This window comes from Gymnogyps californianus, chromosome 10 (assembly GCF_018139145.2).
Source record: "Gymnogyps californianus isolate 813 chromosome 10, ASM1813914v2, whole genome shotgun sequence".
In the NCBI taxonomy this organism is placed as follows: domain Eukaryota; kingdom Metazoa; phylum Chordata; class Aves; order Accipitriformes; family Cathartidae; genus Gymnogyps; species Gymnogyps californianus.
In genome coordinates, this window is record NC_059480.1 from 6170483 (window position 1) to 6189026 (window position 18544).

The following is an 18544-nucleotide window of genomic DNA, read 5'->3' on the forward strand; positions in this document are numbered from 1 at the left end:
CTCTATGCCGGCAGTAGGGAAGAAGAGAGAGGGAAAAGATTATGAAATAACTGAGCGTACTGCTGGTTTTGTACTCTCTGAGTATGCTTCATGAGAGTGGTCAGACTCTTCTGCAAGAAAAGAAACCTTTCCAAATTAGCCTACAGCAGCAGCAAATATAGAAGACGGGCCTCCTTGGAAAATAAGTTATATAACTCAAAAAGGTTTTTCCAAAGATCAGTAGCATCAGGCACAGTAGCCAACCACAGGGAAGGCATGACTTCCAGAGAACAGAATAAGCAAGTTCTATAAAGACAGGAGCTTTCCATTTTGCTCTATGTGGACACTGAACTGGAAAGGTACCTACAGATATTAAACTAAGTAGCTGGTTAGTGCCAATATTGAATCCAAAGCCCAGTAGTCTTTGAATCGAAGACTAAACCTATAGTTTATGAGCCTCTTTTAGTCTTATCTTTAAAGATTATTCTCTAGTTATCCTCAGTCTCCTATTCCCAAAAGATGATCAGATTCTGCTCTGTAACCCTGAAGCACTGTGCCTGACAGCTGGGGAAAACACTGTACCACCTGGATTCCGATTTATTTCTGAGCAGAGAGGTATTAATGAAATTTAAAATAAAGAGGTATCAGAAAAATTGTAGTAAGTAACCCCCAAAAAATCTTGCAGTGAAGAAAGTGGAATCAATGGGAAAGGAAGATTAAGAAATGCCTTTGGTTCGCTCTGTCTTTCATACTAAGGAACATGAACTCCAGAACACAATTTCCAATTGAAAAGACAACATGGAACAAAATCTCCAGGTGCCTGCAAGGCAGGCGCAGAAAATAAGTTCATCAAGCACCAAATGGTGCAAAGGGGTAATTTTAATTTACCACTTCTCTAGGAACTGCATCAGGTAGAAACACTTTCAGGTAGGTACATGTAGATAGGGGTCTTAACATCAGTATGTGATAGCTAGATATCCTTGATCTGCTCAGGATCAGGTTTTGGTCTCCTGATCAGAAGCTGACTTAAAAAACCACAACAAGTACAGTAGGGCACTCTGAAGTGTCCAGATTTGAGCCTTCAATGCCACCAGGTTTCTCAAGGCTATCAGGGTCAGAAGCAGAGTTCATACAGAGGGATTCCTGCAGCTGATGTTGGTTTATCCTTACAGACTTGAGGCTTGAATCCTGGCGAATGGAACACAGGAGAGGCAGATGACATGGATGCTGGACATCAGAACACATCCAACTCAATGGGTGGATTCTGATGTTAAAACACTATTAGGTTTTCCCCAGGCAAGGGCTTCAGACTAAATTCTGAAGTGCAGAAAATGTAAAGAAAAGCTTCCAAAAAAGTCACTAGAGTTGAAGCAATATACAAAGTGAACCACAAAAATAAAATTAGAGTTAAGCTACCAAATCAAAACAAAGTAAGATGACTTGAAAGGTTATCGCACAACTTGCATGGAACAGCAACAAAAAGCTCTAATTCAACCAAGTGGTTAATAGGACATACTACTGATTACGGACAGGAGAATCAAAGATAAGACTTCTTGTGTACTCCTCCAGGTTTAGTCAAGACAAAACAAAAACCCAAAACACAACACTATTTAGTTTTCAGCATTTAGCATTACATACATGCAAATTACTGAGAATATATGCACATTAATTTACCTGCATCCACTGCTAGACTGATTGTGTTCAGAGTTTGCAATCATCAGACTAAACGCATTTGAGCTTGAACTAGAATAAGGAAAGACAGGAAAAGATTAACATTAGTAAGCCTAACAAACAACTTTTAGTTCATTTTAGCTTTATATTTTCCTATTAATGACTGGCTACCGGCGGGGGGGGGGGAGACACCAAAACAACTTTAAAAGCTTCTGCCTGGTACAACAAATGGAAACTATAGCTGTTATACATTTGTCTAACAAGGTTCTTCTTACTGTAGCTTTGCTCTGTACACTAAGCTATTATTGAAAAGATGAAAATAGCACAGTTGCATCCTTACACATAAGGATAGACTGACACTTTTTGATATACAATTATAGAAGTTGGTTTACAAGAAAATATATAAATAAGGCCAATTAAACACACAATGACGAGAAGAAAGATTCAAATGAAGCTGGCCCCACAGAACACTACAGACGTTCTCTTTATGAATTATATTACACAATTTACATCATACGAGAGTACAAGTTAACTAGAACACTCAGCTTCAATCTGAAGATACACTTTATACCATAGTTGTCATTCAGAAATTAGATTCAAATGGAAGAAGCCTTTAGTGACAAAAATAAAAGTGAAATTTATTTAATATACTACCTTTTGTGACAGTCTGAGGATTCCATAAGCATTGCTGAATCTTTCCCGTTTTCATCAGATTCATGGCCATGAGAATCATGCCCACTCGAGTAGTTTTCATTTGTGTCATTTCCACTGAAGTCATTTCCACTGGATCCACTGCTCATTTCAATATCTTCCTGAAGAACTTCATGAGAGTGTTCAGGCTTTGTCTGACTTTCTGCATCTTCAGCAATCATCTGGCTATGGTTATTTGCAAGTCCAGAATAATCACTCATTTTCTGTTGCTCTTTTAAAGCGAACGATGAAGAAATGTTTTCACTGATACCAGGTTGCTGCTCAGGGTTCTGCTCCTCAGTGCTAGAGTAGAACCCCCTGAACTTGATAGAGTCCATGGGATGCTCATTAGAAACACTGCCAAGATCAAGAGCAAATCAAGCCATATTCAGAATTTTCTCTCCGTACAAATTCTGTTTGCAAGTACAGACCCACAAATCTGAGGAAGAAGGGAAGGAAGAAAAAAAATTATTTTCTTGTTTGCCTTTGCTGACAAACTGGAATTCTCACTGACTGGTGAAATTAAGAGTGGTAAGTGATATTCATGGTTAATATATTCAGCATTTGAACAGTGAAAAGTTTAACTTAAATATAATTGCAAACCTAAAAATGTTTTATTGTGGAAAAGGTATTTATTTTTTAATAAAAACCCACACAAAAAGAGAAAGTGGAGTAAACATGAAAAACTCCTTAAAAGTTTAAATATTCACTTGTTTTCTATTCTCCTACTTAATACTTGACAATTTTACTGCCTGGATTTGGACAATAGCTATTATTATTTTCAGTGAAACCATTCCCCTGGCTTCCAGTTTACCTTGATAAACAAAAAGATTCCATTCGGACATCAGAGGACTCCTTACTTGGTTTGGAGGTTATTTGGTTGGTTTTTTTTAAATACATAGTCTTATTTTTTTCTTTTAAGATCAGTTTTGCCATTTTGACCAATTCTTCATTTCTTTCTTTGTACAAGAGCCACATAAGGTAGGTAGACTGAACATACAGTAGGAACAGGGAAACTAAGTACACAAACCTGCCTATTTATCATCAATAAAAATTTTAAGACACAAATAAGCCTAAGAATAATTTTATCTACTGATTACCACTAATTGGGGGGGGAATAATTCTGCATTTTTAGCAAAGTAAGCTTAAAACAAAACAAATCCCTGCTTTTAAAGCAAATTCTAATGCACCAGGCTTAAAATCAGAGTGTATACAGAAATGAATTAAGAACAGACTAATATTGAAGAGCCACCAAAGGAGAAGTACTAGAGAGCAGTTCAACTTTATGAATGAAATAAAGACATTTAATCTGACTCATTTCCTCATCTATTTCAGCAACCCAGACACAACAATACTACAAAACCATGAACTAAGATTCTCTGAACAATGCAATTCATCATCAGGAAAAAAAAGGGTTGTTTTTAAAACAACAGAACCATGTTTGTTCCTTCCTCTTTGTTCTGTTAAAATAGTCAAGATGGCAACTGTTGACTAATAAACCTCTGACGGGAATAAAGTCAATGAAAAAAATTTTCAGCTAAGTTTTGCTAACATTAACTGCAGCAGCTTCCTTTTAAACACAAATAAATATACATATTTTTATTATTTTTTTTTGAAAGCCTGTAACAGAAAACATTAACTTAATACTAAATTTAAAACACACTATGATTCAACTCCCCTCCCCCCCAAAAAAACATTGAAACTATTTTCTTACCCTCCTAATTGCTGTTTTTCCAGACATTTTACATTTATTTTGTGTTTTTCAAAAGAAAATACTACTCATCTCCTCGTTTGACCAAAGTAATATGCAAGATATCTGTTTTCATTTGAAAGAGGAAGTGTAGTTTAAGGACATTCATTTAAGCTATCAGTAATGGTATACAAATATAAATAAATAAATATTTTTTTTTCTTTACAAGATTATTCACTAGTACTTCACTATAGGTAATAATAAACAACCCCCTTTGGGTAGAGTGAAATATACTGACATTTCACTTCTGCATGTATTCACTTCAAATACTCTAATCCAGACTAAATAGACATCCTGTTATGCCGTTGTATTGAACAGTAGTATGCAGGCAGTAAATTACACTTTAGCAGCTCTAACAGTTTTTTCCGGACTAAGCAAGCCACTTCTGTCTTAAAAATTACATAACTTGAACATGCAATAAAAGAATATTTACTCTTAGATGAAACTAGTATTATTTCACAACAGCACATACTCTGGTGGCCAATGATTAACTAGATCAGACAGTCCATCTCTGATTTAATCCCTCTGGTAGACAGAGCTCACACCTTCACTTGCCTTACTTAGCTAGACATTTTAATGAAGTTCTGTCCCTGTATATAGTCTACACTCACCACACATGCTCCCAATGAGCCCGACTGGTTAGTGGTACCCACACTATTATCTGCAGTAGCACGGCCCATGCCTAACAACGCAGGGCTAGCCATGACTCATTTTGTCTGAGAGTGACTGAAAACGTCAAAGGGCTCAGGAGAGTGAATATAGAAGGTGGCACTGTGAATATTTATATGGACAGCACACGAGACAAACCTCCTGTTACTGTAAAGGCAAGGAGCGTTTTATAAATGTGCTAATCCATTCTCACCCAGGAAATGCTCTTGCCACTACTTCAAGTATTGCAGAAATAAGAGCAGCTGTCTGCTTAAGTAACTGAACCCACTCTCAAGAAGCCATTTCTCATGTGTCATCTGTACTATTATTTCTCAGAGGACACTGAGGTTGTAAGTTCTATAGAGGGTTCAGTGAGTAAAGGTACTCCAGCAAACTACTCAGCTAGCAATGGGATGGCTTTTTACCTTCTCTGTGAAGGTTAAAGGTAACCTTGGAGATCATCTACAGCATTTTGTCCACTTCAAATAAATGCCTTATGCACACCAAAATTACACAAATTAACTCCATCACGATTAAAATGAAGCTTGTGGAAAAAAGACAGCCACAGCATCACCGGAAAATGAGGTCTGAGGTGAGATCGAACATTCCTCACACTATATTCTGTGCCCAAGGTAGAGGTTTCCTCCTATTTTTCTCACCAAATACTACTTAGAAAGAGCTTTAGATACAAGAGAAAAACATACTGCCATAACCAAAACAACACTATCTGCTAGTAAACTATGTTACATGATTTCTTTAGAGGTAGGGAAAAAAGCTCTCAAAAAAACCCCAAACCCAACCCACAACTTTGGGCTGCTGTACTTAAATCCCCTAAAGAAAACTATATAAATCACTATTGATAGGTTCATAAGCATGAACTGCCAGAAGACAGACTCTCAGCGTAGCCCTAAATTCTCTAAAGATAATTAACCCAATATTACAGTAATGCATATATCAGGAAAATTGTTCTATTTATGGGAAGACCAACGATTGTACCACAGCTTTCCTACTCTGAATGCAAACATTTTGTATTTCAGTCTTTAAGCACGAGAAACCTCTTCTCCTGAATTCTGAAGCCAAAGAGTATTACCTATGCCGTAGTATTTTTAGCTTCAAGAGTTGTTCGCAAATATTTTTTTGGAACAACCTTTCCTTGAAAAATTATTTCCCCAAAGTCTTTTCTGTAATCTTTGGAAGTTTAAGAGTCAATTAAATTGTGCCACAGCTAGCATGTAGAGTCTTACAGTTTGAAATTCTGAGCTGTTAAACCACTGATGAGTAATTTTTTCCGCCTCCAAATATCATCTATTGTCTCGTCTCCTCTTCTTTCCCTGACACCTAGGCTAGCTTTGGCCAGGTATTTGTAGGAAACTTCAATAGTGCTTCCTTAGGTGGGCGAGAATTGTTCCCCCTCCAAAAATATATATAAGCTGTCCAATAACTTTTGAGGAATTTCCTGTGCCTCCTTGAACAAGAGTTGAGTAATTCAACGACAGTCAAGATTTCAGGGTTTTAAAAATTATTTTTATTTTAAGCAGTGAGTTCAAATTAAGAGAATCACCAACAGAAAAGAAATAGGTACTGGCCTACAGGAGATACCATATGAATTTTCTTCCTCTTGATACCTGGCAGAAACTTGTGTCAGGAAACGCTTAAGTTGTGTTACTTCTGTCTCTAACTAGCAACATGCCGGAGCTTCTGCAGCTTTGCCCATCTATGCAGTTCCTACATAACTACATTACAGTGACTACAATTTGGAGCCCAAGGACAATGGTGCCAGAAACAAAAATGAGTATCCCAGTAATGGAGAAGATACAAATTTGACCTTTTTAAAGGTATCTTTCAAGAAGAATTGGCTCAACTCCTTGAGGTGGAATGGTGTTCTTAGGCAGGACGGGAAGATTAATGTGACTGAAAGTCAGCCTTGCACAAAATTTCTTCTGTTTCAAAATCTCAAAAGCCTCAGTGCCAGAGGCACATACCAGAACAAAGAATACATGAAGAATAAATAGGAAGGAACAAGAAAAACATTATGATAGACTTCCAAGAGCTTCTGGGGAAAGAATGAAGGGGAGTGTTTCTAAAACAAGAGCTTGTATAATAAATAAAAAAGCCAAGATCCCCCAAAGTAGCAATGTTAATATATGCCATAAGTTTGGAGATGTTTTCTAAGAAGAGATTGGAATAACTGTGAAAAAAGAACAGACTGGCAATTATCCTACACCATGCTCTGTGCCTGTAATTTTAAGTAAGAACTGATGCATCTGGCTTGACTTTACTCTCAGACAGAAGACGACCTTAAGTGGAACATCTGCACGCATATGCAAGCGCCATGCAAACACTTCAGGAGCACAGAGGGTCAGTCATCCCAGAGGGATTAATTAACGTTGAAACTAATCTCAGTCAAAGTGCCGTAATAAATTGCACATATTCATCCCACTTCTATGCTTGAATAAATTTCCAATCAATAACCAAACAAGAATGAAAAGGTAAAAGCTAGCATGCTTTCCCCATCTGAAGTTCTCTCCTGTTACCACAGTTTGAGGAAGGTAATTGCATCTCATACCAAGTTCAGCAAGCAAGTGCAGACAGTCACATGGAAACAGAGGAAGAGCTCATTCAGGTTTGATCTTGAGAGAAGTACATTAAGCCAGTTTTTTCTTTTTCTGCTCCATCTTTCTAAACTTTTAAGGGAGGTTGTCTATTTTGACTCTGTAAATAAAAACTTCTTTTTAATCTTAAAATCAAGCTTAACTGGTGCCAATTTAAGGCAACTGGCTCACAAAAAAAAAATTCTACTCTTCTAGACAGAGCAAACCTCCCAAAGTCACTCTGGCAAAGACTAGAATTCTAAGATCCTGATGCAGTGTATGAAAAAGGCAACATAATTCCACTGAGCACTGACAAATGTAGGCATTAATATACCAGGTTAGATGTGCAGAAAATGTCTTCTGGTTATTCATTAGCGACAGTAGCTCCTTTATCTTGCAGTAAGACAATGGAAACAGCCTGAACTTTAGTGTCCCCAGAGAAACACACCAAAATATGTATGGACAAACACTTGAAGAGATAAGAGAGTTTTTCAAAAGCATAAAACCATTAAGAAGGACTGTAGAACATCAAGGAGACAAATTTCTTTTGAAACTATGGCATTTAAACTCAACAATCTTGTTTCAGCAGAGATCTGGTTACATTCAGAGAAGAGGTTTTTCCAGATTTCTTTTCACACAAAAAATACCATGTCTAGTACTGGCATTTAAAGAATGAAAAACTAAAAATCCAGAGTGAAAATTACCTAATTCAAGAACTGAGTAAGAGAACATCTGAAGATTTGAGTCTAAATTTGCAACTAATACAAACTTACCAATACTCCCAAATGAAGCAAGAGGCACACCACAGTTTATGACTATACTTTAGACATGTGAATATTTGGGGACTCTTAACTAGCACCAATAGGAAACATTCCTAATGGTCAGGATTCAATTTTACTGAAGATCTTATTAACAGGAAGAGTTTCCACATGTCTTCTGGATGATTGCTTTGGAAAATGGTAAAATTTTTCTCATTTGTATGACAAATAACTAGCAGGGGTTTGATCATATCATGCAAGTTTAGAGAAAATTGAAAATTAACATCTACAATGAATGTATTCTCCCTGTGCAATCAGATGATAATTAAATGCTTGGTAGCAGCAAAACGTTAGGAAAAAATGTTGAAAAACAAACAATAATCCAAGAAGTGACTTGTCTAACTGCACAACTTCACCAGCAATAACATTGAGAGCTTCACTTTTTTGTGACAGGAGACAGAACAATTAACAGAATATCTTCACTAGAACGCTTTCTAACAAGGGGAAGAAAAAAAAAAGAAAGAGATGGCAGTATTCTCAGACTTCACTATAAGAAAAAATAACAAAAGATGCTTAACAATTTCCTGCAAGACTTTTTGAATAAAAAAAAGAAACTTTCTTTTTTAATAGATTCCTCATTTCACTGCAAGTGATCATAAACAAGTTTTGCTCTTTTTCTTAACAAGGAATGAGGTGTAAGTCAATTTTCTACTTATGTCAATAAAATTACCAACAACATCTAGAAATATCACAAGTGCTTCCACAAAATCTGAATTTCACAGCATTCATTTCACAAGTTGTTGATAAGGATTCACCTTTCAGTTCAAGAGAATCCTGAACACGGGACTGTTATTTAAACAAAAGTTAGTAATATCTTTATAAAGGTGATCCTAATTAACCACTGCTTACAGCCACCACTTTACAACAGAGGAACTGATCAAGACATAGCCTTGGTCCAGAGCCATCCAAGTGCCACCCTGAATTTATAGCAGCACCTATACAGGAAGAGGTCAGCATAAGCACCAGGCCAGGGCCCTTGCATCCATAGTAACGATGCTTCCAACCAGACTGTTTCCTCAATGAAGAAACTCAGACTTGAATTTAAGAATGGTTTTAGGCTAAAAATGTTTTAGCTTCAAATAAGGTAACTCCCAGCTTATACCCAAAAAATAGTTCTGAATGAGTGTATATATATGACTGAAATCACAGTTTTAAGATAAAACAAACATAGAACAACATATTTTCTGCATAAGCTCTAGGGGGGCAGGAGAGGAAGCATCTTTCTACTAACATGAATCATAACAACTATGCAGGTTTCTTACCTGTTTTTTCTATGAAAAGTGTTTATCAAGCTCCCTCCCAGCTAGCATCAAAAGCATGAAGTGCCTAGGTCCAGAGTCTCCCACATGCATTTAATTCTTGTCTCATCCTCTTCTACTGGAAATCTTTGACCATTACAGAGTCCGGACACCTCTATAACTATAAAATATAAAAGAAATACCTGGGCCCCCCAACAGTGTCCTCTTCAAACAGATACCAGAGAGATGCTCACAGTTATGCCATGCCTATGCAGATAAATGTTGGTTAAATATGAAACTGTCATCCAGCAGAGGAATCGGATACAAATTTGCATTTTAAACACTTCTGGTCTAAAATAAGGTCTTAAAGAGTTTTAAAATAACAATATCTTCTACACTAGATAAAATAACCCTTCCAATTCACTATCAGTATGGTATCATACTATGTACATGCATAGTATGTACATAGTCTGCACGGGCCAACACAGCCACTAAGAATGAAGGGCCAACCTCTCCAGTAGATAATAGAGCAAAATGCCTGATGTAGTCAACAGGAGCTCCAAGTGCTTAAGAAGTTTGGTTAGAAAACCATTTTAACACCTGAACTAAACTCATCTACATCACTGTAGGCTTGGTATGAGCATTAAAGAGTTTACTAGGCAGTTACAAAATTTCAATTCACAGCATCACAGAATGGTTGAGGTTGAAAGGGATCTCTGGAGGTCATCTTGTCCAACTCCCTGTTCAGGCAGAGTCACCTAGAGCAGGCTGCCCAGGACCACCTCCAGATGACTTCTGGATATCTCCAAGGATGGAGATTCTACAGCCTCTCTGGGCAATCTGTTCCAGTGCTCACTCACCCTCACAGTGGGGGCTGGGGTGGGAAGTGTTTCCTTACATTCGGAAGTCTGTACTAATAAAGTCCATCAAGACTATTATTCTTCCTAATAAAAACAGTTTCCTAAGAAAGACACTGGGAATTTTGGCAGGAAAAAGAAAATCTGAAAGCTCTTCTATTAAATCTAGGAAACTAAGTCTGTTGGTACATGCCACTGCCATGTAACACAAAGAAATAGTAGAATAAAAATCAGAAGTTCAGAAGATCAACATTTGTGTTGCAAATTGTTGCAAACAATTACATCACTTTAAGTGCTTCATTTGAATATGCAGAAGGAATGTTTGGAACAAAAATTTGGAACAGTGTTCAAATCCCAAGCTAACCATTTTGGAAGACAGCCCATGTTAACATGCCTTAATTTAAAATGCTGCACGTCTACCAACTGTTAAAAGTACATTTGTGTTGGCCAGACTTAAGGAAGAATTTATTCGCAACATTCCATTCTGCATAACGTCGCAAAGCCAATACGAGTTCTACAAGTCTCAGAGTATGATACAAATCTGTGTACATTGGTTCTTTAAAAATTTTGCCTCTGTCTTTATCATACATTGATAAAACAGGATTTAAATTATAAGCTCTCTATCTCTGACCACACGAAGTGTTAGATATTGCTGTATCCGGAGCTACTTGCAGATTTTGCAATTTTTAGCTTGGACACTGAAAATGTAGAATGTCTTTCAGCACCAGTTAAATCCTGGTTTAAAGACAGCTCTTCCAATTCCCTCACACTAACTCATCTTCCTGTAATCTATATTTCCTTAATGGAGTTAAGTTTCTACCTTCACTAATCAAGATCTACAAGAAGTTAGCCACAAGGTCTTGCCTGACTATTTATGAAGTGACATAGTACTTCCCTAGTTTGATGACCTCCATCATGACATTTTCATAGGTAAAAAAGGTTTAACGAGGATATTCGCAATAGCAGCATGTACTGTTTTAATTGGTTATCATATTGGCTTCACCTACTTAATGGATTTAGGAAGACATTAAGAAAACACAATCCTTGTAAACTACTTAAAATTCTCATGATAAGCCTTTCTACAATTTAACTGAAAGCTAAGACAAATCTACGCCAAAAGGATTTTTTCTGAAACTAAATACAAGTCATTCAAACCAGGCATTTATCAGTTTGAGTAGAATTAGAGGCAGCTAAATTTAATCTTCCGGTTTTCTATTACTTATCAGAGGAAATGTACAGGTGACTAAGTATGCCCAAATGCCAAAGAACTAAAAGAGATCATCCATGTATGGCATCTCAACAAGGTCTTTTCCACAGAAGGAAGTCTAATTTGATCAGTATACAAAGAATATAGAAGTTGTGACAACATTTCTTTTGATACTGAGATATAACTATTCTAAGCACAGAAGACTTCAAATATCAGAAAAGAATGAACAACCTGCTTTAGGGAACACACCTGTATTACAGCATCCCAACCAAGTTCACTTCCTGTAGAGAACTGAAGTCACACCTGCAGCATTGAAAAGAGAATGTTGTCAGCTTTAAGAACCTTTTCAGATCACGCTTTGTAGCCATAGAAAACCAGCATTTTTTTTTCAATCATTTAGACTAATCAGACACCATAGTATTAATCCTCAAAATTTCAGTTACAATTTCATCTGTATTGCAATATTACACTACTATCCAGAACTGCTATCCTTCCCTTTCCTGTCTTGGGCCAATATTGTCCCATCATCAGACAAAACCACTTGGATAAATTTTCTCTGCATCACAGATGACATGCCTCCACCGTTCTCCTTTAAACTCTCAGCCGTTTCCTTTTTTTGCTCCAATAACCATCAACTGTTCTTAATTTTCAAAATATTTCCATAGTTCTGGCCATCTATTCTGCTTTCTTAATCCACCACACATCCCACCTGAGTCGTAATAAGCTTTTATTGTCATCAGCTTCTCACACATCAAACATAAACATGCATAAGTCAGTATCTCTGATGCTATGTGTTCAACTTCCCAGAGATTAGAATAGTATCAGCCAGTTAGAAAGTAGAGCACAACTGACCAAAAAACACTGTTGGAAGCTATGACCTGCTTTCTAAATCAAAGCTGAGAAGCATAACATTTTCCTTTCTCCTCCTGAGCTATCATCCTGATTATCTGAGTAACACTAGCTACTTTGTTTTCTGGACTACAGAATTTTCCTCATCATTAAAATTTCTTAACACACCTGCAAGAGCAATCAAAAGACTGGAAGTTATTAATAAACTTCTGCACAGCAAACAATGCAGATGTAGACTTGATACTGGACACTACACTAAATTTCAGTTTCCTAAAGATTTAGAGAAGCCACATCATTTCCATGTGCTTCATGATTTGTACAACAGGTCTTTAAAAATTTAATGCCCTGAATATCTTTTTATTTTTCAGCATTCTGACATTACAGCTCAAAGGAAGTATATAAACCAACAACAACAAAAAAATCAGTTCAGACTCACTGAGAAAGAACTGATATTATAAATCACTTTCTTGGGGACAGCATAAGACACTCACCTTAATGAATGTACTAATCACGATCTTTCCAGATCTGAAAGTGTCATCAACATACTCCTATTAAAAAAAAAAACAAAACAACCAAACCACCAAGTTTTATAAGCAAGATAAAAAATTATTTATGAAACAAATCAAGTCCATTCAATAATGCAATACAAGTCCAACCATGTAAATATGCATTCCACAGTGAAGAACAGTTATAAAGACTACAAATATAAAATGAGAGGAAGTGCAAGAAATTTTACTGATAAAAATATTTACTATTATTGTAACCTAACTTCTAAATTGGTTCCTTGAGCAATGCACAGAATAACTACTCACTGAATTCTGTTCCTTTTATAAACATAAGAAACTCCCCAAAATTCCACCTCCATGATCTTCATTTATTGTTAGAACATTGTTTAGATAATACTGGTATAACCACAGTGTATTTCAAAAATCAACCATTCATCATCTGAGAGCACCCAAGCTGAAGAATGAGTATTATCTAGCAAAAAATTTCAGATCACATATTTGAATTCAAGTTATGTTTCTTCTTCCACAGATTACAATCTTAAAAAATTTCACCACTGAAATACAAATTCCAAATTAGCCTTAGCAGATGAAACTCTTCAGAGAGTTAATTCAACTGAGCAAAAGTATTGATATCATGACGAAGACTAGTTTCATATTCTAACATACAAGTATGTATTCTTAAAGCAAAAGCTGTTCCCAGCTTACTAAAACTTATTCTTCTTTTACTTACATCTGGTTAAAAAAACCAAAAAACAAAAACAAAAACAAACAAACCACAGAAAGAAGCTTCCTTAACTGTGTCCCAGAGGGTCAAACAGGGGGAAAAAAAAAAAAAAAAAAAAAAAAAAATCAATCCCTCAGTCCTCAAGCAATGGTTCCTAAATGGACCTAAGCTTATGTCACCAGTCACTTCTATCCCTGAAGCACCCACAGCACCACTATTATTTAATTTCCTCCCAGTTTTAGATTGGTTTTGTTGTTTTTAAAGCTGTTTATTCTCCCCATGGAGTAACTAATAGCAAAAAGATAGCCTGAGGTAACAGGACAAATTCAACTCAGTTTTACTATGAATAGCACGGTACCAGCACATTGTTGAACTTATCGAGTTCACCTCGTGGAGGGCCAATCTCATCTATGCTGTGCTGACCAACCTGGGCCAGCTCCCGATTCATCATTTCCTTTCCTATAACTATAAGAAGCCAAGTACCAAAGTAATCTCCCCTTCTCCCCACCCAAAAAGCAGTCAGAGCCACTCCTCCATCATCTAGCAGGAACTGTTCTCTTTTCTGCCAGACCAGAAGCAAAGCTTATTTTACCCTTTCAGGTAATTATTCCTTGTTCTGTTAAGCCCACCACCTGTGCTCAAGTCTCCACAGTGGATCTGGACTGATAATCCCCAAGAGCCAACAGAAACTGCCTTTCTCAAGTTTATTCCTTCACCTTGAATAACAAGCCATGGCCCAGAGCTAAGTTTAATTGCCAACAGGTTGGGTATTTGCCATAAAGGAAAAAAAAGTGAGCACAGACATACACCCCTGAGACAAGATTATTGCAGCCTGTGCCAAGACTTCTTGTGAAGAAGCTAAACACAGTCTCCTTTACCTGCCCCATGCTAATTTCTAGACATCCTTCCTTCTAGTCTTACAATATGTACCTTCTTAAACGTGAACTAAAATTCTTTGTATTAAGTGTGAATTTAAAAAGACATTTGATTTTCTTTGTAAACAGAAAACGCTATTCTCTTCCTAAGTGGAACTGGAGAAATTATTAAGCAGGAGATCAGTAGTCAAAACTCTTTAATATCTGCATATGTCAACTCTTGTCCTTTTTGAACAAAATAACAAAAATTATACACTTGAGGAAGTGTTGTCACAGAAAGGAGGGAAAAGTTATCATGCCCCACCATGCAGTCATATATTTCACCTTTATTATAGGTGAAACCAGATCTAAAGTATCTACAACACCATATTTCAACTTTAATATTTGTTGACATCTCTATTAAGCAGTATATTTGCACGCCTGCTGCTCCCCTCCCTTACAAAAGAGGGCAGAATTTCACCATGGGGTATTACATTTACAAAAGTTCCAGGCTAATGCTGCTCTTTAGACATTGCTGCAGTTCATACCCAGTTAAAGATTTCAGTCAGAATGAAAGTCCCATTCTGGAAGACTCTACGCCAAATAAATTCTCTGACTATTACTAATACGGCCCCCACCGCATCAGTAATACACTCCACAAAGTGTGGCAACCTAACAAAACACAATGTACTTGTCCTATGAGTTGGCTATATGAGTACTAAGAAATAAGAGCGAGTCACAGAGGAACCCTTGGTAGAGATGTAATTGAAATCAAAGTGCTTTATATACTGAAGATCTTTGTACAATTCAAGAAACTAAGTAGCAGAAATATAAAAGTACATGTATTAAAGTCAAGGACAAAAACCATACTAAGATACAAAAGCTGCAAGGAATAAGGATAGGAAGCAAAGCCAACAAAAAAAAAAAAAAAAAAAGAGAAGTACTGGACATCCTCACCACTTCATCTTGTCTCCCTAAGCTTCAGTTAGGAAAAATTACAGCTGTTCTCTAACAGTGAAGTGTCTCTGTTTTAGGACAGGATGTTTGAAAGGCAGTATAGCTTTGATTCTACTTTTAAAAGCCATCTATAAAAGGAAATCTCTTAACATCTGTAAGAAAAATCAGGCATTAAGAATTACCATGGTACACTCAAAAACAGCTGGAAGCAAAACCCCAAAGTCTTTCCCACACATTTTGACGTACAAATGAGCTCTCTTTCCCACTATCACATCTTTTCAGGATGAACATCAGTGCCGCTTGCACTGAACTTGAACAGCCTGCTCACACAATCTGCAGAACAACCTCATACTCTTGCCCCAAGAAACATGCTCTCTGGGTATTTCAGTCCACTTGTCATGTAAACAGCATGTTAAATCTCTACCCCTTCAGCACCCCCAATAAATTTTTGCTTTCTATTGGGAGAAAATGAAGGAACAAGGAAAATCACACTCCATGATTATATATCTCAAGGAAGGTAAATTTAGCCTCACCACTTACTGTGTCCTACAAGTTGTCTAAATCAGACTACCAAAATAAGTCAGAGAAATCAGAAGGCTCCTCTAGGACTACCACACACTACTTCAGCAGCAGTTCAGCAGCAGCTGAAAACATCTGTACAAAAACTTTTTTTGACCTTACAATAGCTTTCACACACACAAAAAATTCTTATAACCTCACTTGCATATGTGGGAAACATGCTCTTCAGAACCACTGCCTGTGCAACTTTCATGAAACTTAGTTCACTGCTGCTGTACCTCAGGAACTCTTCAAAAGGGAGAGAGGACCAAGTAAGAGGACTCTGTACCGGACTGGTACAAGTCCGGTGCAGGCACTCAGACATAAAGACACTATCTACACTTAAAGGATAACCTTAGAAATACAAAACAGAAGCACAGAAGCCTGATCTGCCCACATTCCAGCACTGCTGGCAGGTAGAGTACAATCAGGCTCCACAAGCATGCCTGGTGATCTACTAAGCCACTTACTAGAGTACCAGACCACTGTGGATACGCTCAGGCATGTGGATTCCCACGTGTTCGGGTGCTTTCCTACTACATATGGTTGCTGGCTCACTGTCAGCATGAACAGAATGTGCTCTAAAGAGTAGCTTCAGAGCCTCTCCACAGCCTTTGCAGACATAACCAAACCATCTGACCCTCTTCATTTTGGTCTTCTCTGCCATACTGTATTTCACAGAAGTGGCCTGGGGCCACAAGAAATCCCAGCAACAGATCACAAAACCATTAGCCCATAAAGCGTGTTTTTAACTGCTGCCTTCTCTTTTCCTATGCCCTTTAAATATACTTCACAGAAGGAAGTATCTCACCTGTAGCTAAAAAGAAACAACCCGCAAAAAACTCCTCTACGTGTCAGAAGGCGGAGTTTTTCTTTACTAACCAACAACTACAAAGCAAAAGGTTTGCCTTGCTACCAACAGCACATGCAATGTTAACAGCCTGGCCCCCACTACAGCAGCGGTTAAGTTTAAGGCAGTGGTTAAAGCAGGAGAGGGGACAGACACCTTTTACACAGCACACAAAACATCAGCGGCATTACTTTCAAGACCACCATTTTCTTCATCCAACCTCACCCATACCCAAAAGTGCAAGTCAAAGCCCTTCAGAGTAATAAAACTATATCACAAAGAATAATACAGATATTAATTGATCCATTTGCTGTTCAGTGCTTGACAAGCTAGGTTAACACAATAAATAGTCAAGCAGTTTAAAACTTGCACAATAGAGATATAACTGGATGTGGAAAGTAAGAATATAGCAAGACAACCCAGTTAAAAATCTCTGTAATCCACCATCCTCACAGAGGAATTCTAGGCCACGCAACCAAAACTGGACACAAAAATTCCTTTTCAGAAACACCTGATTATCTAGTAATTATGATGTGGTAATGTTATGAGTATAATGCAGTGTCTACAGGACATTCGTGCCAAGTATTACACAACACCTCGCTAAGAACATGATGTTCCCTTTTAACGTAGGCCAACCATAGCAACCCTATATAAAACACTACAGTTGATCTAGACTAGTGATAATTTACTTGTTCTACTGGCTAGTGGTAATCTACCTGCTTTTAAACCACAACAAACATACCTCATCCCACAGTAACTTGCTCATGTGCTTATACTTTAAGGGGTTAAAAAAGCTTTTCTGCAGTAAGGCACATTTTAATACTGTAAAGATGTTAGAGAAATAAGGGTGTGGCAAGAACCCAGGAAAAAGAAAATTGGTTTATCAGTCTATCTAAACCAAACACTTCCTGGTCATAATAAAGCCTGAGGTAGAAGAAAAATCCAGAAGTCTACTTCTAATCAGTTCCCCTATTTCACTCTATTCTGGTACTATGGCTAAACTCCGTCAAAATCTCAGTTTACTCAAAAACCATGATTCTTCATACAGGAAATTTATTACTATAAAAATGTATTGTCCAGGGACAGGCTCAACTAAGTTTATTTGATAAACTGAGCTGTTACATATTTTAATCTTATGACTGGGGAAAAAAAAAAAAGTGAAAAGGTATTACACCAAGATCTGCCACAATATGCTGTCTCTCTAATGCCTCTGTGGAAATCCAAAAGGAATAAGAGTAAGCCATAAAAATGAAGATTACTTAGATTTTCACAGATAGCATTCATGTATTAAAACAAATATAGGAAGCCTACAACAAGTCCTACCAACTGACAAATAAACAAAAAGCCCAGTAAAACCATGTAGTCTTTGGATCATAAATGAAACCAGAAAACTTGCTGAATCTGAAGAAAGTGCACAAAAGCCAAAATCCTGCTTTCCATGCCTTCACCTTCTGGACTAGGTCAAGTCGAACTACACTTTACTTCTTCACAGCACAGGACAGGCCACGCTCTTTCACTGCACAGTGTTGGACACTTATGCCAACTACCCAACTAAAGCATTCTCCCTACTACCTTGAAATAAACACCTGAAATGGCCAAAAACCCACCAAAACTGAAGGATATTAATTTTTTCTTCTACTCTAGGCCAAAGGCCCTCTCTTTTCCATTATGTCTTACCAGTGAGGTAAGCAACCTCCACAGTCCAGAACAAGGAATTCCACACCTCAGGACAGTGCCCTAATCACAAAGCTAACAGCAAGCCTTGGATGAAGCAAGGACACAGTCCAGTTCTCCAGT

General features: G+C 37.3%; 1 protein-coding gene across 3 annotated transcripts in view; it reads right to left on the reverse strand.

Moving 5' to 3' along the window:
- Positions 1-12834, reverse strand: part of PER2 (period circadian regulator 2) — a 42778-nt gene extending 29944 nt beyond the window's left edge. Inside the window, exons 1-5 of one of the 3 annotated variants that reach the window (XM_050902231.1) lie at positions 12790-12834; positions 11699-11752; positions 9410-9560; positions 2305-2779; positions 1654-1722 (exon numbers count right to left, since the gene is read on the reverse strand). In XM_050902231.1, coding sequence (XP_050758188.1) covers positions 1654-1722; positions 2305-2678 — 443 coding nt within the window. In that variant the 5' untranslated portion in view covers positions 2679-2779; positions 9410-9560; positions 11699-11752; positions 12790-12834. Of the gene's footprint in view, positions 1-1653; positions 1723-2304; positions 2780-9409; positions 9561-9588; positions 9653-11698; positions 11753-12789 lie in introns of all 3 variants that reach the window. The other 2 variants (XM_050902232.1, XM_050902234.1) reach the window with 2 other exon arrangements.
- Positions 12835-18544: the final 5710 nt, after the last annotated feature.